Below are 26,932 nucleotides of genomic sequence, written 5' to 3' on the forward strand. Positions count from 1 at the left end.
CCATGTCACGTGTGACCTTTCTGTTTTGTCATGAGCCCATATGCCAAGCTGAGCATGCTGGTAATAACAGGCCACAGAAGAAGCTGCAGGACAGCCATTATGGCATGAAAGGACTGGAAGCTATAGGAGGGTTATTATCATTCAACAGAGCGGAGGTGACTGCACATTTGGAGTATGCGCGACGACAAAGGCAAACGATGCGCTATTGAGAAGCCATAGTACAACGCATGCAGCAAACATATTTGTGCGCAGCATGTCCTACATTTGGCTTTATGAGAATGCCGAGTGAGCTGGAAGGCCGCAGCCAGGCTTGTTAGTAGAGCGCTACGTTGCGTCCCTTAGGCGCCAGGGGCTCCGGCAGAAGTGGGGGTGGAAGGAGCAAGAGACGGAGAGACCGCAGTCAGACAGGAGCGAGGACTAGAGTTATGGCGCTGCGGGTGCTGGAGCTGTACAGCGGGGTCGGAGGAATGCACTGCGGCCTAGCAGGTAATGGGGGATTGGGTGGAACGCACAGTGGCGCGGCACGTAATGGGGGATTGGGTGGAACGCACAGTGGCGCGGAAGGCAGCTGAGGTGACAGGGAAATAATACAGTGAGGCCTGCCATGGAAGAGGGGCTGGGCCTGAGCCTGCACGTGTTAGTGTTTCTCTTTCCCAGCACAGGCCGGACTCCGGGCCGAAACCGAACCACTACTTTACATTCTTCCCACTAACCTCCACCCAAACCGCACTCCCTTATACTCCCTCCCCTCAGTACTTCAATCAGATCTTCAGCCTGATGCAGCTTCTTGAGAGATCAGGAAACGCAAACTACAACTCCCAGCATTCCTCGCTGACTCCTACCAGGGGTTTAGCAGACACAGACAAGAATGTTACTGACCGCACTCCTGCCTGGACATGTCACTTCTTTATGTTACTACTGTGCCAGTTCTGGAGAGCTAGTGCCTCAGCATCTCTGTCATGTCACTTGTTGCATCCCCAGCCCCTTAGCTTTGTTAGTTATTATCCTATTGGTTATACAGCACTAATTGCTTTTGGCACAAATTAAAATCCCTTTAAAAACTCATACCTCCCAACTGTCCCTTTTTTAGAGGGACAGTCCCTCTTTTGACAGCTCAACCCGCAGTCCCTCATTTGTACTGGAAAGTCCCTATTTTCTCTGCACTGAACTGCCAGAAAAAGAAACAACGTTTATAACTTAATTGGCTTTTAGCAGAGAGCATAAGATACTTTGTAACAATTTGAGACAAAAAAATATGGAGAATTATTTTCAAACTTTCATAACCTGCCAAATTTTGTAAAATTAACATGGTGATTGGGGGGTGTGGCCACAGAAAGGGGCATGGTGAAAAATTTTTGCTGCGCTACGTGCAGAAAAAATTTTTGGCCCTCTTTTTACTTTCAAAACATTGGGAGGTGTGCTACACATGCAGATGTTGGGGATTGTATTCACCCAGGTGTTAGGGGATCAGGGTTGCCAGGTCTAATTTTCAAAACCAGCCAAGTCAGCTACAAAACCAGCCCCAAACTAGCCAATAGGCATTTCAAAAGTAGCCAAAAAATAGCACAATGTGTGCAGTGAAAAAAAAGTCTAATGTAAAAACACGCCTTTCAAATTTTCACTGTTTCACAAATTTTTCCATGAAGCAAAATGGGACAGATTTGCCTGTCACCAGGGGCGTAACTAGAGAAGGGAGGAACAGGAGGTATAGGGGTCCCTAATACATGTACAATTTCAATAAATATTGGTAAAACAGGTCAACCTGTAGACATTTTGGTGGCCAGCAGAATTTTGCCCCAAAAGTGTCTGAAATTGAGGAAAGTCACTGGAAAATGCGAGAATGCTTAAGAGTAACGGGAGACTGGGGTACTGAGCCCAAAATCTGGTAACTCCCAACTTCTACACAAGTCTGTCCCTTTGCATGCTGGGCATTGTAGTCTTACATTAAACTTGGCAGTTGGCAAATTGTTAAACAAAAACTATATTACCCAACATGCATTGGGACAGACTTGGCTTCACACTTAGGGCAAGAAAAAACTTTGGCTGTTTTTCAAAGTAAAAACCAGCCAAAGGCCCAAAAAGTAGCCCAAATCTGTACCATGGCTGGTTTGTACTTTCAAAACCCACCTGGGCTTTAAATTAGTAGCCCAATTTGACTAGAAAACCTGGCAACCCAGTAGGGGAGCCATTTCCAAATCTCCAAGTGGGAGACTGAATGCGCATTTTAACTTTATTATAATAACCAAATTATAGTACAGGTATGGAGCCTCTTATCCAGAATGCTCGGGACCTGGAGTTTTCCAGATAATGGATCTTTTCATAATCTTCATCCTTTAGGGCTGGGACACACTGGGCGATTTGGGGAGATTTAGTCGCCTGGCGACTAATTGCATCGACTTTTCTCCACGAATGCCTCCCCTCGCTCTGCGCCTGGCTAAAATGAAAAATCGCCTGCGCTAATCACACGCGGCGATTCGTTTTCCGAAGTCGCCCGAAATTGCCTCACGAGGAAACTTCGGGCGACTTCGGAAAACGAATCGCCGCGTGTGATTAGCGCAGGCGATTTTTCATTTTAGCCAGGCGCAGAGCGAGGGGAGGCATTCGGGGAAGATTAGTCGTGGAAAGTCGCGGCGATTAGTCGCCCAGTGTGTCCCAGCCCTTAAGTCTACTAGAAAATCACATAAACATTAAATATCCCCAATAGGCTGGTTTTACTTCCAATAAGGAACAAGGTACTGCTTTATTATTACAGCAAAAAAGGAAATCATTTAAAAAAGGATGGGTTGTTTGGTAAAATGGAGTCTCTGGGAGATGGACTTCCCATAATTCTGAGCTTTCTAGATAATGGGTTTTGGGATAATGGATCACATACCTGTACTTCAATTAATTACTAAGGTCTTAGTAATCAAACTGAAGAATCAACCTATATCAAACATATCTTTTATTATAAGTTGAACTATATAAAAGCTTTAGAAAATATACTAAGGAGAATTATTTATTTGTCAAATATCACAGTCTTGCCAACGGCAGCTACATAAAATGATGAAACGACATCCGGGGTTATCGTTGCTTTCTGTTGCCGCTGTTTTAATATATGGAAGGGAACAGATATAATTTTTTATAGGCAACCCGTAAAAAGAAGGGCCAATTAACACCCTGTTGAGGTGGCCCTGGACTCCCTACCGGGTGTTTTGGGGCAAACGAACCCTCTATGAAAGGGGTTGCTCACCTTTAAATTTACTATTAGGATGACGTAGAGCAGTGGTTCCCAACCATGTTGCTCTTAAACCTCTTGGATGTTGCTCCCAGCAGGAGCCTCAAAGCAGGAGCTTATTTTTTAATTCCGGGCTTGGAGGCAAGTTTTGGTTGTATAAAAACCAGATGTACTTTCAAACAGAGCCTCAATGTAGGTTGACAATCCACATAGGCCAATCACAGCTCTTATTTGGCACTCCAGAAACATTTTTCATGCTAGTGTTGCTCCCCAACTACTTTTACTTCTAAATGTTGCTCACGGGTTCAAAAGGTTGGGGATCCCTGACGAAGAGAGTAATATTTCGAGACAATATGCAGTTGGTTTTTATTTGTGTTTTTTTTTAATGTTTTTAGCTTTTTATTCAGCAGCTCTCCAGTTTGCAAATTTAACATTGTGGTTGCTAGGGTCCAAATCACACTAGCAACCATGGATTGAATAGGACAGGGACTAAATAGAAAAATAGGTAATAAAAAGGAGCAATAAACATTGGCCAATTGATAAAATTTTTATAATTTTTTGATAACCCCATAGCTTAGCTTTTATAGCATTAGCCAAGAACACACTGAGCATGTCCAGTGTCAGGGGCAAGTAAAGGTGGGGAGCTTGGTCGGGACTAGGGTTGCCACCTTTCAAAAACATTTCCACCGGCCATGGTGGGCGCAGGAAGAAAGGGGGTGTGTTGTGACGTCGAAGGGGGCGTGTCGTGATGGCGGAGGGCGGCGGAGCCACGACACGCGATTGGACAGACGCTGGGAAAAAAATGTACGTTTTCAGCAGATTGGGGCATGCCAAGGGCGTTTGATAGGGGTATTACAGATTTACCGGCAGCTGCATTGCCGGTAAATTTATAATACCGGCCCCGGCCTTGGCAGGTGTTTTACCGGCTAGGCCGGTAAAATAACGGCCAGGTGGCAACCCTAGTCGGGACTGAGATTTAAAATAGCCCTGGTATATTTTGTACACAAAGTCCCAAACAGCCCCCAATAGGCCCAATAAATGAGTACAGGTATGGGATCTGTTATTCAGAATCCTGTTATCCAAAAAGCTCTGAATCATGGGGAAGTCCTCTCTCATAGACTCCATTTTATCCAAAATAATCCAAGTTTTTAAATAATGTTTCTTTTTTCTCTGTAATAATAAAACTGTACCTTGTACTTGATCTCAACTAAGATATAATTAATCCTTATTGGAGGCAAAACCAGCCTATTGGTTTTATTTAATGTTTACATGATTTTGTAGTAGACTTAAAGGAGAAACAAACCCTTAGGTCCCGAGCATTCTGGATAACAGATCCCATACCCGTACAGTGAAATCCTCAAGGCCCAAAAGAACATTCATTAACATGTATTTTTTGTTTTGTTAAGTAATTCTCTGATACTTTGATGATTAGGACATTCTAGACGGGAGTGGGTTAGAATGACTGTTCAGATTCTTTAAATGTTTTTTGATCCCAAACTGTTTATATTCAGTGGGCTGTGATAGCCGCCTAAAACAGATTGCCCATATGCCGGCACCCCACACCTATGTTCAAACACTGGCGAGTTCTTAATGGGACTGACTGCATTCAGATGGGACGGGGGAGGAATAACACATGTGCCGCACCAGGCTGGGGAAAGTGTATTATTTGTTAGTTTAACCTGTGGAAGGCCTAAATCTGAGGGAGAGCACATATGGAAAACGCATTACTGGACATCTGGTTTGACTGTGAAATCTGATTATTTTCATTATGTCACAGTTAAAACCTTAAAAACAATGTTACTATGATAAATCTTGGTGCTGGGGGGCAAGGGAGTTTTTATCACAATGGGTTCTGAATGCAAGTGCCATGGAAGGATTTTTTTGCCTAAAAAAAATCTGTTAAAGGAGCTGTTCACCTTTGAGTTAACTTTTAGTATTATGCAGAGAGTTATATTCTCAGACAATTTGCAATTGATTTAAATTTTTTATTATTTGTGCTTTTTGAGTTATTTAGCTTTTATTCTGCAGTTTGCAATTTCAACCATTTGGTTGCTAGGGTCCAAATCACCCTAACAACCATGCATTGATTTGAATAAGTGACTGGAATATGAATAGGAGAGGCCTGAATAGAACGATGAGTAATAAAAAAGTAGCAATAACAATAGATTTGTTGCCTTACAGAGCTTTTGACCCTCATCTGAAAGGTGGAAAGAGTCAGAAGGCAAATAATTCAAAAACTAGAGTCAGAAGAAGCAACAAAAAAAGAAGCAATAAATTCAGAAACCGTAAAAAAATAATTATTAGTCAAGTTGAAAAATTGCTTAGAATTGGCCATTACTAAAAGTTAACGTAAAGGTGACCCACCTCTTTAAATGGGCTGCAATTGGCTACTAACATATTATTCAATATGGACACCTCTCATTTGTAAAGTTACTGAAACATGGGCCGATATAAGCTGGCCCATAGTAACGTTTAATTATTTAAAACCTTCTACCTACACTAGGGGGCCGATTCACTAAGGGTCGAATTTCGAAGTTAAAAATACTTCGAAATTCGACCCTCGGATTGAAATCCTTCGACTTCGAATATCGAAGTCGAAGGATTTAGCGCTAATCCTGCGATCGATCGATCGAAGGATTTTCCGTTCGATCAAACGATTAAATCCTTCGAATCGAACGATTCGAAGGATTTTAATCCAACGATCGAAGGAAAATCCTTCGATCAAAAAATCACAGGCAAGCCTATGGGGACCTTCCCCATAGGCTAACATTGACTTCGGTAGCTTTTAGCTGCCGAAGTAGGGGGTCGAAGTTTTTTTTAAAGGGGAAGTACTTCGACTATCGAATGGTCGAATAGTCGAACGATTTTTCGTTCGATTCGTTCGATTTCGTTCGAATTCAAACGAATTTAACCAATTCGATGGTCGAAGTACCCAAAAAATACTTCGAAATTCGAAGTATTTTTCATTCGAATCCTTCACTCGAGCTTAGTGAATCAGCCCCTAGGTGTCACTGTTTATCTTACCTGTTCAGGTGTGCCTGTTTCATTCTCTTCTCCCATCCATAGAAAAAGTTCTGATGGTTAGATGGTGATATGATATTCTGTTCTGCTGAGTTCTATTCCTTGCCTCACTATTGGGCCCTCGTTATAAAAGACTTGAGTACATTTTCCCGGGTCTAGTAACTCATAACAAGCAAAGAGCAGTTAGCTTTTACTACTCCGTTGCAGTGAAAATTGCAAAAATAGTTGCTATATACTGAACTTGGGCCAACTTTGTAAATACCAGTTACGTAGGTAGTAGGGCTCACACTTGCCAAAATGTGTTCTGACTTATGCTACCCTACATTTAAAGGGGTTGTTTACCTTTGAGGTAACTTCGTATGATGTAGAGGGTGATATTGAGATCTGATTTTTATTATTTGTGGTTTTTGAGTTTTTTGGTTTTTTTTGAGTTTTATATTTTATTCTGCAGCTCTCCAGTGTGCAATCCTCTGTGACTTATAATATCCTTATATTTTACAATAGGGGGTACTTTATTCACTAAATAATATACAAATGGGGTTATGTAACAAAAGGCAGGGGCAGTAACCCATAGCAACCAATCAGCAGGTAGAAATTACTAGTCACCTTTTTAAATGCAAGCATCGTAAGGATTGCCATGGGTTACTGTTTCTGGGGGCAAATTTAGTGCCTTATATTATATATGGGGTTAACTTAAAGATGAACCACCTCTTTTTAGCCATACACCCACAGCAGTCCATCTGTGACCTCTCTTTTAAATTTTGCACATTTATGTCGTCCAGATTTATTTTAACATTTATTGAGATAAAATTTAGATTTTAGCTGCAAAATTTAGAAAAATAAATTTTCATTCAGATTTATTTAAAAACAAAACAAAGAACAAAAACGTGTACTAGTCCATTTTTCTTGATCACTGTTACGTGCTTAAGCCTAGCTTGGTTGATAACACTTTCATTTTGCATGACTTCTATTTAAATATATTAAAAAAATATAATTAATAAATGATGTATGTTTTTCTTTCCTTTCCCCAGAAAGTGGTGTAGCTGCTGAAGTTGTGGCTGCAGTGGATGTGAATACCAATGCCAATAAAGTCTACAAATATAACTTTCCCCATACTCCTTTATGGCCAAAGACTATTGAGGTATGTAGCTGGAATGATATTAGCTGTCTGGTTCTAAGAAAGCTCATCCCTTAAGATAAGTTGTTCCAGAAACTATAGTGTTATGTAATAGAAGCCACTAAGCTTGCCCAGGAGCCATAACACATAGTAACCAATCATTACGTAGCATATACTGGTCCCTTGTTTAAATGCAAGCATCTTATTGGTTGCTATGGGTTACTGCTCCTGGGCAAACTTAGTGCCTTTTATTACATATGGGGGATGTTACAGTCATTTAGGCATGAGACAGGGCTGGACTAGGGGTAGACAGAAGGTATTTGCCTAGGGTGCAATGGCACAAAACCAGCGCAGAAAGGGATCAGGCGGAGCAGGGAGATGGAATGCTCTGATGGTGACAAGCTATTGGCCCCTCACTGGTGTGAAATTAAAGTCAGGTTGTTAGGAGTTAGCTGTGTTTAAATTGTACATATATGGGCAGCTGACCCTATTGGTACCCTGCTGATCACCAGTTATGTGCACATGGGAAGTTACTCCATGTAAATATGTGTGTTGTAGGTCTTTTTCCAGTTCCTTTCCTTTTATGCACAATGCAGTCAGCTTAAAGGAGAACTAAACCCCCATACCAAAAAAGCTCCCCTTAACTGCCTGGCATTGGCCCTCCCCTCTGCCTATACGCACTATGATTAGTGCCCTAAAATGCAGAGAAGTGCAGCAGAACTCCAGGGTACTAGCTTCCACTGCTTTGTATTCTTTCGGGACTCAACTCAGCATTCGCAGTTGAAGCCGATTCCTGACTTGGTCCAACTTTGCTCCTGCAGGCTTTGTGTCAGTGTTGATTCCCGAAAAATATGAAGCAGCGAAAGATGGCGCCCAGGAGCTCCACTGTGCTACTCTGCATTTTAGGGTCACCTTTTTTTAAAGTTTTTCTTTTTTTACTAATGCACAGTGCGGAAAGGGGACAATGCCAGGCAGTTAAGGGGGATTTTTGGTACTGGAGGTTTAGTTCTCCTTTAAAGGGGTTGTTCAACTCTGAGTTAACTTATAGTACGATATAGAGAGTGATATTCTGAGACCATTTGCAATTGGTTTTAATTTATTATTTGTGGTTTTTGAGATATTTAGCTTTTTATTCAGCAGCTCTCATGTTTGCAGTTTGACCAATCTGGTTGCTAGGGTCATAATTATCCTAGCAACCATGCATTGATTTAAATAAGAGATGACATTGCAAACTGTAGAGCTGCTGAATAAAAAGCTAAATAACTCGTATTGTCTCAGAATATCACTCTCTACATCATACTAAAAGTTAATTTAAAGGTGAACAAACCCCTTTAACTTGTACATGTATGGGACCTGTTATCCAGAATGCTTGGGACCTGGGGTTTTCCGGATAACAGATCTTTCCGTAATTTGCATCGTCATACCAAAAACTCATAGAAAATCATGTAAACATTAATTAAACCCAATAGGCTGGGGTTGCCTCCAATAAGGATTAATTATATCTTAGTTTGGATCAAGTACAGGTATGGGACCTATTATCCAGAATGCTCGGGACCTGGGGTTTTCCAGAAAACGGATCTTTCCGTAATTCGGATCTTCATACCTTTAGTCTACTAGAAAATCATGTAAACATTAAATAAACCCAGTAGGCTGGTTTTGCTTCCAATAAGCATTACTTATATATTAGTTGGGATCAAGTACAAGGTACTGTTTTATTATTATAGAGAAAAAGGAAATCATTTTTTAAAAAATTGGCTTATTTGATTATAATGGAGTCTATGGGAGACGGCATCTGTAGTTCGGAGCGTTCTGGATAAAGGGTTTCCAGATAATGGGTTTCCAGATAACTGATCCCATACCTGTACAAGGCACTGTTTTATTATTACAGATAAAAAGGAAATCATTTTTAAAAATCTGGATTATTTGGATAAAATGCAGTCTATGGGAGATGGCTTTTCCTTAATTCAGAGCTTTCTGTATAATGGATCCCATACCTTAAACTGCTAAGAAAAGATCCGTATTTGCTAGAAAGAGTCAGATCCAGAGGTAGGAGACAAGTGTTCAGGGACCTGATTCCCTTTGACTTGTGCACTCCTCGCTTATCTTATCTATATGGAGGCAAGTACAGTACAAGGCAGCCGCATGGCAGGCAGTTACAGAAAGGACTGGAGAATAACAACATGTGCCTAATGTGCCTAATAACATGGGCCTAATAACATGGGTCTAATAACATGGGCCTAATAACATGGGCCTAATAACATGGGCCTAATAACATGGGCCTAATAACATGGGCCTAATAACATGGGCCTAATAACATGGGCCTAATAACATGGGCCTAATAACATGGGCCTAATAACATGGGCCTAATAACATGGGCCTAATAACATGGGCCTAATATCTTGCGCCTAATATCTTGCGCCTAATATCTTGCGCCTAATATCTTGCGCCTAATATCTTGCGCCTAATACCATGCGCCTAATACCATGCGCCTAATACCATGCGCCTAATACCATGCGCCTAATATCTTGAGCCTAATATCTTGCGCCTAATATCTTGCAGCTGCAGCTACAAGCATGTGTCCCCTCACTTATTCCTGCAGCATTTCTGCACAAATGGAGGAAAATGACCAGTCCTTTCTACAGAGCTCGTACCTATTCTTTAGCTTCCTGTTTTTTGTTATTACAACTGCAGTCTCTTTTGTATTTCTGAAAACAGTTTGTGTCGCTGACCGACATGTGGGACATTTAATATTACAGGAAATCTTTTGGATCCACTGCCTTTTTGTATAACAGGGAAATATACAAGTTTTAGCATAAAGTTTATTTGTGTGACTAATATTCTAGGTTATGGCGTGCATAGAATTCTCTCTGCGTCTCTTCATACACATGTGTGGTTGGGCAGTACAAGTATGGGATCTGTTATCGGGAAACCGATTATCCAAAAAGCTCCTAATTACAGGACATCTCCCATAGACTCCATTTTAATCAAATATTTTACATTTTTATAATTGATTTCCTTTTGCTATGTACAAGCATGGGATCTGTTATCCGGAAACCCATTTTAATCAAATATTTGTACGGGTATGGGATCTGTTAAACTGGAAACCCGTTATCCTGAAAGCTCCAAATTACGGAAAGGCCGTCTCCCATAGAATCCATGTAAATCCAAATAATCCAGAGATTTCCTTTTTCTCTAATAATAAAACAGTAGCTTGTACTTGATCCCAACCAAGATATAATAAATTCTTATCGGAAGCAGCTTATTGGGTTTATTTAATGTTTACACGATTTTCTAGTAGACTAATCCCAATTACAGAAAGATCCGTTATCTTGAAAACCCCAGGTCCCGAGCATTCTGGATAACAGGTCCCAAACCTGTAATAATAAAACAGTTGTATTTGATCCCAACTAAGAAATAAATGATCCTTACTGAAGGTAAAACAATCCCCTTGGGTTTATTTAATGTTTAAAATGTTTTAGCAGATTTAAAGTATTTTATGGAAAGACCCCTTAATCAGAAAACCTCAGGTCCCGAGCTTTTTGAATAACCGGTCCCATACCTGTACCAGGGTGCCTTCCTCAAATGGAACAACCTTTACATACTGAAGTAACGACAGCACTCTTTGTGGGGTTTGTTTACTATGTTCTTCAGTGCCAGGCAATATGGCAGCTCCCACACATTCATTTAAGAGGAGATATAAAAGCAATGCACTAATTCCCAGCAACCCCAACAGGGCAAGAGTGATATATCTATTATTAATTAATTATGTTCAGCAGGTTACAGACTTGCAGCAATAAGCACGTTCTCTTGGAGGGGATTTACAACTAATGACTATATAGAGAATAAACTTTATTGCTGGGAATGCTACCCAGTCTTCAGACCTCAGCCACAAGTGATTGGAGAGCCCCCAGCTCTGGCCCCAATTCTTTGGTGACTGCCCTTGACACTGTGGGAAACTCACTTGTTATTGTTCTTTGAATCATTAATGCCATATTAATAAAAGGTGGCATATAAAGCATTTTTGATTATTTCCTAAAGAATGCAGTGAGCTGCATATAGTTATTTCAGTTCCATGCGGTTCTCGACAAAGGAAGCCGTGGCACGTGGTTGGCTATCAAAGTAATAAACAGTCTGCAGGCACAAAGGTTACATGTTAAGTCAGCACACCATGAAATTCCATCACTCTCTGATATGAATACAGGTCACTATGACATTATAGATAGGAAGATCTTAAAGTGGTTGTTCGCCTTTAAATGAACTTTTAGTATGATGTAAAGAATGATATTCTGAGACCATTTCCAATGGGGTTTCATTTTTCATTATTTGCGGTTTTAAGTTATTTCGATTTTATTTTTATCAGTTCTCTTATCTGCAAGTTCAGCAATTTGGTTGCTAGGGTCCAAATTACCCTAGCAACCATGCACTGATATGAATAAGAAACTGGAATATGAATAGGGGAGGGACCTAAATAGAAACATGAGCAGCAATACATTTGTAGCCTGGCAGAGCATTTGTTTTTTAGATGGGGTCAGTGACCCCCATTTGAAAGCTGGAAAGAGTCAGAAGAAGAAGGCAAACAATTGAAAAACTATATAAAAAAAAAACCAAATATGAAGACCAATTGAAAAATTGTCTAGAATTGGCCTACAACATACTAAAAGTTAATTTAAAGATGAACTACCCCTTTAAATATGATTCCATGGAAAGAATCCTATAGTTCATTTATAATTAAACTTTATAGAGGCTGTGTGCCCTGGGCCCCCCCCCCAGCATCGGACGATAAAAGGTAAATAAGCATAAAAAGGACCTATATTATTTCAATACATACATCAGGAATGTCCAGACTACAGCCCTCCAACTGTTAAATTCCAACCTATCCTCACCATCCGACTGTTTTCATCAGGGTAGTAAGTTTGCTTATTTTTGTGCCCTGTGTTGTAATTATAACAAGGCCTGGATGTTAAACATAATGAATAACAATGAAGGAATTATAAATAATAGATCATTATAAGTTATTTTGTTCCTTTCCTCTCTATTTTAGGGAATAACACTGAAAGAGCTTGATGCTTTGTCTTTTGATATGATCCTTATGAGTCCTCCTTGCCAGCCATTCACAAGGTATAGTTTTCAAAACGAAATAATATCTCTCTTAATGAATATGCCCAAACTGTCAGTGATCACACCGTGCTTGTAATCTTTCAAGTAAAGGTTTAAGTTTGATGGCGCTTGGGGCATGTCCCTGCCTTCTTCTATACACTTGCCCTGTTTAAAAAGTAAATTTCATTACTACATGCAATGTCCTATTAACCATAGAGATTGCTAGCTCAAGTTATTTTTTTGTACCATTCAATTGGCCATGGAGAGACTGCCAAAAGCCTGTTTGCAGATTTTTAATGGTACAGGTGTGGGATCTGTTATCTAGAATGCTCCGGACCTGGGGTATTCTGGTTAATAGAGCTTTCTATAATTTGGATCGTCAAACGTCTACTAGAAAATCATGTAAACATTAAATAAACCCAATAGGCTGGTTCTGCTTCCAATAAGGATTAATTATATCTTAGTTTGGATCAAGTACAAGGTGCTGTTTTATTATTACAGAGAAGAAGGAAATCATTTTTAAAAATTAGTGTTATTTGGATAAAATAGAGTCTATGAGAGAAAGCCTTTCTGTAATTCAGAGCTGTCTGGATAATGGGTTTCCGGATAACGGATAAAGTTCATTTAGTGTGTTGACCAACCCATTTTACTAAATACAGTGTCACTACATAGTAGTGGAAGATATATTACAGGTATTGGATTCATTATCTGGAAACCCGCTAGCCAGGAAGCTCACCATAGACTCCAGTATAATCAAATAATTCACATTTTTAAAATGTATTTCCTTTTTCTCTGTAATAATAAAACAGTACCTTGTACTTGATCCCAGCTAAGATGCAATTCATCCTTCTTGGAAGCGAAACAATCCTACTTTAATTAAATTTAGCAGACTTTAATGTAAGGACACACCTGGAGATTTGGGGAGATTGTCACCCGTCAACTAATAGCCTCTTCTTTGGGGCAACTAATCTCCCCGAATTGCTTCTCCGTGTCTTCCACATGCTTCAATGAAAGTGAATGGCACTTGCGGCGCTTCGTTTCCCGAAGTCGATGGAACGAAAACGCTCCGATTGCCATCCCACCAGCGATTTTTTTTATTCTAGCTGGGGGGAAGGTAGTTCAGGGAGATTAGTTGCCCCAAAGAAGTGGCGATTAGTCGCCAGGCGACTAAATCTCACCGAATCTCCAGGTGTGCCCTTACCCTAAGGCATTGTGATACAAATTGCGGAAAGACCGCCAATCTGGAAAGCCCTTTGGTTCCAAGCATTCTGGATAACGGGTCCATACCTGCACTATACTGTAGCTCCATAGGGCATTTTGGTGACTGATGGTTATCATAGGAAGAGTAGACCAATGTAAAGAAGATGCTTCTTCCTAAATACATGTTGTTGTTAAAAGGATGCTTAGCTTGAGATTTTGATTTAAAATGCTATTTGATTTAAAAACATTTATGGCAATAAAACTCCTTTGTTTATGGCTCTCCAAATCCTATGAGAGGAATATTGTGGTGACAGCCTCTCTGGAAGGTAAAAAACCGCATCTTGGGAAGATATTCACAATAGAATATGCCTGCATGTCTTACTTTATGTCTTATTCCCTTGTATTTCCATAGAGACTGTTCTACTATAGGGTTATTTCTCTATCAATCAACCCACTGTTTCGTAATGTTAACATAGAATTGCATAAAGGGGTTGTTCACCTTCAAACAACTAGTTGTTTTCAGATAGATCACCAGAAATAACGACTTTTTCCAATTACATTCTATTTTCTGTGTCATCGTTTTTCTAATATTGAAGTGTAAAGTGTCATGTTTGACCTTCTAAAGTAACTCTGGGAGGGGGGGGGGTCTCTGACCCTGTAAACTGTTCTAAATTGATACATTTGGTTGATACATTTCTTGGATTTGTCCCTGCTGAGCAGAATCCTTGGGTTTCATTACAGGCAGCTGTTAGAATTGATACAATAGTTGCTAATACTCCACAGACGCTGCTGAGAAATGTATCAACTAAGGGCAGAGACACACGGTCAGATTCTGGGAGATTAATCTCCTCTTTGGGGCGACTAATCTCCCCGAACTGCCTTCCCACTGGCGATTTTCATTGCCTCACGAGGAAACTGCGGGCAGCTTCGGAAAACGAAACGCTCTGATTGCCATCCCGCCAGCGATTTTCATTCTAGCTGGAGGGAAGGCAGTTCGGGAAGATTAAAAGCCCCGAAGAAGAGGAGATTTGTCGCCGGGTGACTAATCTCCCCGAATCTGACCGTGTGTCTCTGCCCTTAATGTTGCAAAATTGTAACAGTTTAGAATCTGCACCTGAATTAATGAGCTGCCAGACTCAAACACCAGAGACAGGAACATTCAACTTTAAATTTAGATTTTGGAAAAACAGTAAAAAATAAATAATGGAAAGTAATTGGAAAAACTATTTATTTCTAGGGAGTAATCTGAAAAAACTGAACTGAAAAAGTGTTTGGAAGGTGAACATCCCCTTTAACAATGAGAAAGTATTTCCCTTTAATTTACAGATCTGTGTATGGCTGTGCATAATTATATATTGCCTTTTCCTACCACAGGATAGGCCTGCAGGGTGACATTTCTGATCCAAGAGCAAAGAGCTTCCTTTATGTTCTTGACATACTTCCAAGGTATGACCATTCCCTATTGTGCATTTAATATGGACAGTGTATAATGGCAGCTGAATTCATCCCTGTGCATCTCTGTATGTTCTACCATGTTGCAACTTTTTTATCTGTTCGTGTTCTACATTGCCTGCCCCCAAGCAAAACACCCCCCCCCCCAGAATTCAACAGCTACCCACTGCTTATATTAATAACAATATTACAGGTATCGTATCCGGTATCCGGAAACCTGCTATCCAGAAAGCTCCGAATTATGGAAAGGCTCTCTCCCAAAGACTCCATTATAATCAAATAATCCATTTTTTTAAAAATGATTTCCTTTTTCTCTGTAATAATAAAACAGTAGCTTGTACTTGATCCCAACTAAGATATAATTAATCCTTATTGGAAGCAAAACCAGCCTATTGGGTTTATTTAATGTTTACATGATTTTCCAATAGATTTAAGGTATGAAAATCCAAATTATGGAAATATCTGTTAGCCAGAAACCCCCATGTCCCACGCATTCTGGATAACCGGTCCCATACCTTTAGTATAAAATGTTATTTGGTAATCAGTCATCCAATAGCAAGTAGCTCCCTAACTTATTCATATATTGAGCCAATAATTTGTTAATTCCAGGTGCTGAAAGGCCAGACCCTATTGAAATTCCAGTGGTGTATGAAGGCTGTAGAGATCTCAGGAAGGGTGGCTGTTCATAAATTAAACCACATTTTTGAAGGGTAACATTTGTCTCCTGGTTACCTATAGCAATGAAGAATATACTGCATAGGTTTAGAATATGTGGTACCAGGACAGTTAGAATATATTGTTTATTTGAGAGTTTAACAGCATCAAACTGTTGCTTTATTTGTGTCTTTCTAAAAGCTTCTTTTACTTCTCCTCTGTCGATGGAGACACAGCCTAGCCCTTTCTTTCCACCAGTGCTAAAAGATCCGATCCCATTAATCAGATTGGTCACAGCAGGGAACACTTCTATTTCCTTTTTGTTTTTTTTTTTTTGCTTTTGACTTGATTCTCTGCAGTCTCCCGCTGATACTGTATGTCAAGTGATCTGTAAAGAGGAGAAGATTCTTATAAATGTGACTGCATTATACAAAAGATTCATGTATTACTGTTATTAGTGGAGTAAGCTTATAGCACTTATTCAGGCTTGATATCAAATGAAAGCTGACATTTATTATTCCTTGTTTTATACAATAAGACTATACATTATATACGGATTCAAAGATGGAGCGAATGTATTTTATTATTTTTTAATCTGGTGCATATGGCAAAGTCATTCAGTGAGGGGGAGGCGTAGCAGCATGTGCAAGATGCATCAATAAAGCCAGCTCCATCTATATATTCATTTCAATTAAGTCATCAGTTCTGATTTTTATCTAAAATGCAGCAAAACTAATTTAAAGGAGTGGTTCAACTGTAAGTTAACTTTTAAAAGTATGTTATAAAAATGGATAATTCTAAGCAACTTTCCAATTGACCTTAATGTTTTTTCTTTTTATAAATTTTGAATTCTTTGTCTTCTTTTGGCTCTTTCCAGCTTTCAAATGGGGGTCATCTATTCCTATTTTAGTCTCTTATTCAAATCAGTTGCATGGTTGCTAGGTTAATTTGGTCCCTAATAACTAGATTGCTGCTAAAAAAAAATCTGAATAACTCAAAAGGCACAAATAATAAAAATTTAAATTGTAGATTTTCTCAGAATATCACTCTGTACATTTATAGGGGAACAACCCCTTTAACATAAATGTACCATTACTCCATATAATAATATTTCATGACCTGGCTAAATCCATACTACAGTGTACTAAAGGATTGCATAAATATCTGCCCTCTTATCTTCCTCTAACACATTAGAGGATTGTTGCTCTTGGCCTATTTTGCTTTAACTTAACCCAGATATGTTCATTTTCAGGCTGAAGAAACTCCCTGCGTATATTCTGTTAGAGAATGTAAAAGGATTTGAATCATCTGAAGCCAGGTAACAACTCAAATTATTTAATGAATTCTTGTATTGTTATTGGTTGAAACTAACGATGGGCTAATTTATTCGGCTGGTGCGAATTTGTGGCGAAAAACTTTGATGCCGGTGACGGTTGCAATTTTGATGCCAGCAGCGATTAACGGACGTCTACTGACTTTAATGGGCGCCGGCATCAACTTTGACACCGGCGGCCGTTTTGATGCCAGCGAATATTTGCAGGAAATTCTCGAAATTCGTGGAGAAGCGAAACGGGACAAATTTGCCCATTACTAGTTGGAACCCATGCAAGTAGTACAAGGCATTGGAGTTATTTTAAGAGCAAAAGTAAAACTCTACATGGATCAGCATCTATATTGCAGGCATCCCTTACACCTACATCACTATGTGACAAAGGGAATCACACCTATGATTTTGTTAAAGGATATAACATTTTTAAAGGGATACCCGGAATACAAAGTGTTTTCATTTTAATGAAAACAATGTTAAATATCATGTCAAGTATTGTAGTTTTGGAGACATGTTTTACTACTAAATGTTACTACCATTTTTTGTTCTTGCATAGGGGAAACTCCATGGTGCTCATCTGACTATTTTTAAAAAATTGTGTTTCCATAATTTGGAGCCTTCTTGATAATATTTGCTGTTGAAGGGGTTCTCCTTCTATAAGGTTGTATGTAACTATACTGGCAGATTTACTTTTATTATTTATCAATTTACTGATGACTGGTTACTATGCGTTACTATAACATAGAAAAGTTGTTCGGAAATGGACCCTAGAAAAACTTCAATTCTTTGTGCCAGATTGTTGTTGCCTCAGCTTACATATTCCAGTTTATTTTCCTGTGCATCGGGCACAAAGACAAGATATTAAAACTAATGCTTTAGTTACAAGGCAACTGTAACTGCCTGTTTTAAAGTGGATCCAATAAAGACTCCTTTTCTTTCATCGGAGTATGTGCTGCTGTCCAAATTTTGAGGAGTATGTTTCTAACCGTTGAGTTATTGGCAGAGTGACTTTTCTTTTCTTTTTTTCCAGGGAAGCCTTGATTGGAACATTGCAAAAGTGTGGATATGTCTACCAAGAGTTCCTGCTGTCACCGACGTGTGTAAGTGATTATACACATATTCAATTGCCTGCACACATTTTACCTTTTATGCAGCCAGTCACATTTGACACTGCCTAATACAATTATTTCCTAACCTACTACATATACCTATCTTGGCCTATTTTATAATAACCTCCTCGTGAGTTTACAAGTTGGTGGAAGTGACTTTATGTATAATAAATAGGGCTCTTGTGTATGTGATGCTGCTTCTTTCATATATCAGGCCATGCACAATGCGACGAGTGCAATAAAAAGTTTTATGCTCTGGTCACATCAATGACTTTCTTCCAACCAACTACAATTGCCCTGTCTGTGGAGGTGGAAAAGTTGACCAGAAAATGTACACACCTGCCTCAATGTCCTCTTGTGTTTAACTTACTCTGTCTCCTTGGGAAGATACTCTTCTCTAACCTTCTCCCAACACTATAATTGGAATTCACTCAGCAGATTCTAAATCCTTCCATACACTCATGTTTTCTGTCTGTCTGCTCTTCATTATAAGTTCTCGTTAAAACTTTCATTTTAATAGATTTTTATATGTGGCTTTTCATTGTTTTTAGCTTGGGATTCCTAATTCTAGACTGCGCTACTTTCTGATTGCAAAGCTACAAACAGAACCGTTTGCTTTCACAATCTCCAATACAGTAAGGATTCAAACCATTTTTGTATAAATTCCATTGGATTAGTAAGTGAACTCATATTTAGGTTGATGATTGCTACGTTCCTTGATGATGGAATAAAACAAACCTAGAAGCCATCAATGCAATAATCAGTCAGCATTTATTTATTAATAGTTTTTTTTAAATGTTACAGAGTGTTACATTATTTATGTCTTTAAAAGGGAACTATTGCGAAAATGAAAATGTAATATAAACTTCAGCATACTGAAATAAGAAGTTTTTTTTAAATATAATCAATTAAATATTCTGTACCGTTTCTGAAATAATGGAATTTATCTTCACTATTCCTCTCTCAGCATCTGTTTCTCTTAATTTTCTTATATTAAATTTTCATTTTCGCGATAGTTCCCCTTTAAGCACTGTTTCTTTTATGTTAGATTCTTGAAGAGTTTCCAAGCCAGCACTCAATTGACCCTGGAAGAAGGAGGGTTTTTCATTGTTCAGAAAATAACCCACAAGCAGGTGCGGATCAGAAAAATCCAAGTTGCCCTCTTAGTGGCACTGATCATGGCCCTGAAAAGACCTTTCTTTACAAGCTGGAGACTGCTCAAGAGCTGGAGAGAAAACAAGGCCAGGACAATGACGCCTCTGTTAGAATGTTGCAAGACTTTCTCGAGATGAGTGTCGAGGAGATGAGCCAGTATTTTCTGCCCCCAAAGTCTTTATTGCGATATGCTTTGATTCTGGACATTGTAAGACCCACATGCAGAAGATCGACTTGCTTTACCAAAGGGTGAGTGTGTCATAAAGCTAATTAAATGGCTTGATAGAGACATTTCAGAGGTCCTTTGGTATTTGGCATCTGTTTGCATGCGCAGATATCCATAGACTACTGTCTCCTTGTGAATGTGCTAACATCTGGGAGCCATAGCAGGGATACCTGCTGGACATCACTGTGCTGTCTAAAGTATTATCTTGATATATTATCTTGATATAATACACAAAAGCCATGAATATCTTGTAAATTATAGCCTTATAAACGGTGAGTTCTGATGTCATCAGTTATAAACGGTGAGTTCTGATGTCATTAGTTATAAACGGTGAGTTCTGATGTCATTTATGTCACATGACTCACTGAAATTTGTGTATTATAATAAATAAAGTACCCCCAGTTGTAAAATATGAGGATATTAGAAGTTACCTCGGAGTTCCATGACCTGTATAAAAACACTCGGCCTTCGGCCTCGTGTTTTTATATGGCCATGAAACTCCTCTGTAACTTATAATATCCTTATATTTTACAAGAGGGGGTACTTTATTCACTATATAAAATAAACAGTAACAGAAGAAAACTCCCTTAAATCTTTGTAACTGTAACTTTAACATCCATTTTAAACTTGCCTGCCCAATCCTTCAGCAATCAGAAATGTGTCACTTACTCAATAAAAATAACATTGCTGCATTCTGATTGGTACAAATTTCCTTATGTATAAACAAAGGGACAGTTGGGAGTATGGTCTCTGCTTTCCTTCAATCCTGCAATACCAGATAACATTTAACTTCAAAATCTTGGAAAGACTAATAATGTATAGGAAAAATGCCTCATACTGTGTTTGTTTATAGTCTATGACTATTATAATCTACTCTTATATACACGTCAGTCTTGTTTATGTTGCTGTAGGGGATATGGAATAAATGACTGAATGAAGTTCACTGAAAAGAGCATAGAGAAAATAATCAGTGGAAAATAATTATATTGGCCAATTTTATTCGCATACATTAGTCTAACACCTTTGGGTTTTAAGGTTTTTCCAGATACGCATGTATTCTTAATAGGAATGCATAGAATCTAGGATTTGCTTCGGGATTCGGCCTTTTTTCAGCAAGATTCTGATTCAGAGGAATCCTCGTGCCGAATCATTATTTGCATAAGCAAATCCCAAAACAAGGAAGTAAATAATGCTTTTTCCACCTTTTCCCTTCCCTTCCCTAATTTGCAAATTCAAAAAAAGTATTCTGTTCAGTATTCGGCCAGATCATTAATGAAAGATTCAGGGATTCGGCCGAATCCCAAATAATGGATTAGGTACATCCCTAATTCTGAATTCTGCTAACCTTTTTATTGAAATGGGTTAAGACTTGATAAATGACCGTATGTATTTTATTTTCTAGATATGGGCATTATGTTGAAGGTACAGGCTCTGTTCTTCAGACAGCTACTGATGTTGAGGTTTGTTGTATTCATTCTCTTCTCCATTATGTCTTGTCCTAGATATTATGTAGTATATGATAAATTTCACCATTGTGATGTGTGCAGGAGCAGTAACCCGTAAAAACCAGCAGGAAGCATTTACTGGTCAGCAGTTTAAAAGCAAATATCTTATTGGTTGCTGTGTGTAATTGCACCTGGGCAAACTTAGCATGGGTCATTTACACCATAAGTGCAGTGATCTATTCCTTAAGCAACGCTGTGCTGTGATGATTGGCACAGGGCACTGTAGGAACCCAGGAGCCTGATTGGGAGCTGTTGGTAGGTCCAGTGTTTCCCTGTGTCAATTGGTGCAACTACGTGAAATTTTGAATGTAAGGCAGCTGAGCACAAGTACATTTATTAAATTAGATTTTATTTGTGCAGATGACTGCAGCCAAGCACATTTATGCTAGCAGTCAGAAATAACCCCTAGGGGTCTATTTATCATGCTGTGTAAAAAGTGGAGTGAAACATTACCAGTGATGTTGCTCATAGCAGCCAATCAGATCTTTGCTTTTGTTTTCCAACTGTTGAAATCTAATTGCTGATTGGTTACTCTGCTCAACATTCACTCCACTTTTTACAGCATGATACGGTAGATAGGCCACTTAGTGTTTTTAGTACAGATATGGGGGTTAGAATGTAAGTGCAACTGGGTCAGGGACAGATATTAATGATGTATAATCACTGTAAAGCGCTGCAGGATAAGGCGGTGCTGTATAAATATGAAATAATACATTTATTATGTGACCTGTTATCCAATAATGCTCGGGACCTGGGGTTTTCTGGATAATAGATCTTCATACCTTAAGTCTACTAGAAAATCATGTAATTATTAAATAAACCCAATGGGCTGGGTTGGGATCAAGTACAATATACTGTTTTATTATTACAGAGAAAAAGGAAATCATTTTTAAAAATTTGGATAAACTGGAGTCTGTGGGAGGCGGTCATTTCGTAATTCAGAGCACTCTGGTTAACGGGTTTCCAGATAACGGATCCCATATCTGTAATATGCTGTATTTATTATTGTGGGAGTCTCTGCCCACCCATTGTTGCATGTTACTTCTTACTCCAGATCAAGTTACTCATACCGGTTCCAGTTTCATTGTTTTTCCTGGCATTTATTTTTGTGCACTTAGAAAATGACCAAAGCAAGTCTAAATTAAAGAGTGGTTAAGGGTCATTATGGGAAAGTCTGTAATACAATGCACCCCCAGCATTTGACTTCTTTATGGAATATGGGTTCTATAGTCGATATTGAACATGCAGCTTCTGACAGCATCACTTTTCCTACCGGTTGAAAAATGTTGGGTTCACGTTGAAAGGGTGCTGGCAGGCTGATGCTGTCTGTGTCATCCTATGGTTTATTGCTCCCGGACAATAGTCATTCCATTAAGTGTTCAGCCAAGTGAAAGCCTGTCTATGAGTCTCACAATCACTGTTTCTGCTCGCTGGGCTGGATACATTTATTGGAAATATTCTTGTCATTTTATGTTGTCACATCACTTGATGGAGAGACCGAGTGGCTAATCTTTGGTTTCATGTAACTGTATTAATTGGCTTTCTGATGAAACGTCACAATTACCTTTATACACAAATAGGGGAATGTAATAAAAGTCGCAAAGAGCAAAACAATTTGCACCAATAAGACTAAAAATCCACATCTCGCAATGTAATATTGTTCCTTAAACTGTTATTGCATTGCGAATTTTAATTGCGCATTGCGAATTTTAATTGCGCATTGCGAATTGTAATTGCGCACTCATAAGAAGTGCTTGAAGGTGTCGTAATCTTTTGGAGCAAACATAACGACTTTTTCAGTAAGAAGTTTTATTACATTGACTGCGCATTGGCGCAAACTATAAAATTCGCAAACGGCCTTTCACTGTCGGAAGTGGTCGCTAAACAGTTTCCGGGCTCGCAAAAGCTATATTAAATTCGCACAAAGCAAAATTTGTTCGCGCAAAGGCATAACTTTTCGCATTGCGAATAGTTTTTCCGTTAGCGATTTTTATTACATTCCCCCGAAAGATGTTTCTCTGCTGAGCTTGTGTCATTCTTTCATCTCTCCGTACAGATTGATTCTGTTTATAATTCACTGGAATTGCTGAATGAAGAGGAGAAGCTTGCAAAGTTGTCCTCACTAAAAATGCGGTATTTTACCCCTAGAGAGATCGCAAATCTTCATGGATTTCCAGAAACATTTGGTATGTGACAAACAGCATATGGTTGTCTCCCGTTTATGTTATTAAGGGTCTGGCCACACGGCAGATTTGGGGAGATTAGTCACCAGGCGACAAATCTCCTGTTCTTTGTGGCGACTAATCTCCCTGATCTGCCTTCTGCCGGCTAAAATGAAAATCACCTGGGGACAGGCACTCGGAGTGTTTCGTTTTCCCAAGTCACCCATAATTGCCTGACGAGGAAACTTCGGGCGACTTTGGAAAACGAAGCGCTCCAAGTGCCTGCCCCCAGGCAATTTTTTATTTTAGCCAGAGGAAGGCAGATTGGGGAGATTAGTCGCCGCAAAGAAAAGGAGATTTGTCACCTGGCGACTAATCTCCCCAAATCTGTCTGTGTGGCCACACCCTAAAGGTTTAATAGACGCTTAAAGGATAAAGAAAGGTATTATCACTGGGGGTACCAAATGTTAGATTATTATTATTATAATCTCTTGCCTGAGACTCCGGGCTTTTTCACTGAAATGTGCACTGGTCCAGGTACTTCTGTAGGAGTGCCACATCCCCACCTATTGCTTCTTTGTTCTTCTCTGCAGCCCTGGGCCAGTGCACATGCTCATTAGAGTAAAAAGCCAGCTTTGTTCTTGATGTTTTGATTTTCACACTACTGCACACCCAGACTGGAACATAGAGAAGGTCAGGAAACAAGAAGAAGATGGCAGCATCTCAGTCTTGCAATAGAACCCTACACTGGTACAGCAAACAATCCCCTCCAGTGATTAAACCTTTCCTTCTTCTTTAAAGGAACAGTTCAGTGTAAAAATAAAAACTGTGTAAATAGATAGGCTGTGCAAAATAAAAAATGTTTCTAATACAGTTAGTTAGCCAAAAATGTAATGTATAAAGGCTGGAATGACTGGATGTCTAACAAAACACTACTTTCTGCTTTTCAGCTCTTTAACTCTGAATTAGTCAGCAACTTTAAGGGGGGGGCACATGGGACATAACTGTTCACTGAGTTTGCAATTGATCCTCGGCATTCAGCTCAGATTCAAAAGCAACAGTTATGACCCATGTGGCCTCCCCTAAAGTCACTGATTGGTTACTGCCTGGTAACCAATCAGTGGAAACCAAGAGAGCTGAAAAGGAGGAAGTAGTGTTCTGGCTATTATGTTAGACATCCAGTCACTCCAGCCTTTATACATTACATTTTTGGCTAACTAACTATATTAAAAACATTTTTTATTTTGCACAGCCTATCTATTTACCCCGTTTTTATCTTTATCTTTATACTGAACAATTCCTTTAACACGTTCGTAAAAACACAAGTAGATAAACTTTCAGTTTTATATGTACCATTTCCCATTTGTTTTAATTTGCAGTGTGGATTAACTGTTCTGATGAGTGTTAGTGCTCAGTGCTTCTACTGTACTGTCTCTTACTGAAATTACTGTTTCTGTCTCGTCTAAGCAGTTTCGACACACGTTAACAAATTTACACATGTATTGTCTTTGAAACATGTCTGTTTATAAAAACACTGTCCTGATAAAACCAGTGTCTAAAAAAACAACATTTTATTTCACTCCAGGTTTTCCCGAAGAGGTAACAACAAAACAACGTTATCGGCTGCTTGGGAACAGTCTCAATGTACATATTGTCTCCAGTCTCATCAGCCTTCTGCTTCAGTCTCCCTGAACGATTGATCTGGCCTTACATGATAATAATGTATAAACAAACAGATTAGGTGACAATTTTATAATATTAATAAAAGATTTTATATATTTGGTGACTTCTTTCATGTCGTTAATGTTATTAAATGTTTTTTTAATCAGATTGTGCAGATGTTATGTTACTAAGGGGGTTGTTTATAAAAGGTTAAATTTTAGAGCTCTGTGAGGTTTTTATTCCTTGAATGAACTCACAATTTGAATGGTTTCTAATTTATGAAAAACTTGAATGGAAAAATCTCGAATCAGTGAATTTGGGGTGAAAAACCTGAAAACTCGTTTAAACTAGTTTTTAGTGAAAAAACTTGAATCGCTCTAATTGATCCAGTTTTCAAGTGAAACCCACAGAAAAAAAACCCCAAACATCATGCAGGCTAGGGATGCACCGAATATAGGATTAGATTCGGCCAGGATTTGGATATGTTTAAAAAGAGTTTTCACTGAAAAAAAAACTTTAATCACTCGGATTGATCCAGTTTTTAAGTGAAACCCACAGAAAAAAAACCCAAACTTCATGCAGGCTATTAACTAGGGGTGCACCGAAACCAGGATTAGATTAGGGCAGGATTTGGATTTGGCCCGGCCGAACCGAATCCTAATTTGCAAATGCAAATTAGGGGCGGAAAGGAAAATCACGTGACTTTTTGTCACAAAACATGGAAGTAAAAAATGTTTCCACCCCTAATTTGCATATGCAAATTATGATTTGGTTCAGTATTCGGCCGAATCTTTAGCGAAGGATTCGGGGGTTCGACGGAATACAAAAAAGTGGATTCGGTACATCCCTACTTAATAGGGACCTCTGCCATTGAATTCTACATGACCGTGACAGGTTTTAGCTGGAGTATTTTTGGATTTTTTCCAGGTTCAGAGTATAATAAATCTCGAAAAAAAAAATATTTTTCTAAACCCCCCAAAAATTTGGGGGACTTTTTGCCCAAAATTTTTTTTTATTTATTTTTTTAACCGGAAATTTGAGGTTTGACTGAAAAATATCCTTGAAAACTGAATTTTTTTCCAGTAAAATACAACTCAAGCATTAATAAATAACCCCTCAATGTCTCTTATCCTGACAAACTGTAGAAGATGGTTCCTATAACAAGGACATACTTTGTGGTGTCCTACATGTGGACATTCATATGTGGGTGTAGATGATTGTCCCTCTTTAGGGCCCTTGTCACGGAGAAGGTAGTGCAGCTTTCCCTATCATCTCTGAGACCCTGCTTGTTTAATATGGCCTCTTACTCCTTTCTTAATGCCCGAACTTCTATCCTCTCTGTCCCAAGTCCCTGTATAATGCCTTATTCCAAGACTTTGTCCTTGTTCAAACATCAAGTCCTTCTGTCTGTCTCTGTCCAAACACTCAGCTTATTCATTTGACTCCTGTTTGAAAACATAAGTTAATTTCTAAAGTGCCTTCTTCTAATGCAGCCTGAAGGTTCTTTTGATCAATCATGTCCAGTTCTGTTCATGTTCTCCCATTCTTTCTTTTTGCTCTTCCCAATATTCCTCCCTTATCCTGCTCCACCTGCATATTACACAAGCCAAGTCACAGAAGCCGTAAAAAAGGACAGTTTATTACATACATTTACCAGCGCTCGTGTCTGGATTGGGTTTCCGAAATGAATAAATTCTTCACTTTTGCATGTCAGCGTGCTTGTCAGTTTTTCTTGCAGACATATTGCATGCCAGCTCTTATCTTAAATAACATTTAGTGGCATTAGCTAATTTATTGTTGATCTTTTGAGAAATAATCTGTGGTGTACTTGCCAGCAATATTTTATTTCCAGCATGATATGAGCTGTAATGTACTGCTCCTCTGTATGGTTCTGCTCCTGATGGAGTCTTTGCTTTCCAGAATGCTTTGGGACAGGCCTGTTTTTCCCAATTAAAAATTCCCATTGTGATTATGAATAGGTTTAAAAATAAGAATTTATAATGTAAGGGGGAGGCCTGACCAACTGTGTGG

The 26,932-nt window shown here is 39.0% G+C and overlaps 1 protein-coding gene across 3 annotated transcripts; it reads left to right on the forward strand.

The window, feature by feature from the left end:
- The first annotated feature begins 29 nt into the window (after positions 1 to 29).
- trdmt1.L (tRNA aspartic acid methyltransferase 1 L homeolog) lies at positions 30 to 25,017 on the forward strand. Of its 3 annotated transcripts, NM_001086204.1 has the most exon segments (11): positions 85 to 486; positions 7,267 to 7,376; positions 12,394 to 12,470; positions 15,024 to 15,095; positions 17,008 to 17,073; positions 18,113 to 18,182; positions 18,743 to 18,826; positions 19,240 to 19,595; positions 20,975 to 21,032; positions 23,134 to 23,263; positions 24,825 to 25,017. In NM_001086204.1, coding segments are annotated over 11 exon segments (1,191 nt in total). In that variant the 5' UTR covers positions 85 to 425; the 3' UTR covers positions 24,932 to 25,017.
- Positions 25,018 to 26,932: the final 1,915 nt, after the last annotated feature.

Source organism: Xenopus laevis, chromosome 6L (assembly GCF_017654675.1).
Source record: "Xenopus laevis strain J_2021 chromosome 6L, Xenopus_laevis_v10.1, whole genome shotgun sequence".
In the NCBI taxonomy this organism is placed as follows: domain Eukaryota; kingdom Metazoa; phylum Chordata; class Amphibia; order Anura; family Pipidae; genus Xenopus; species Xenopus laevis.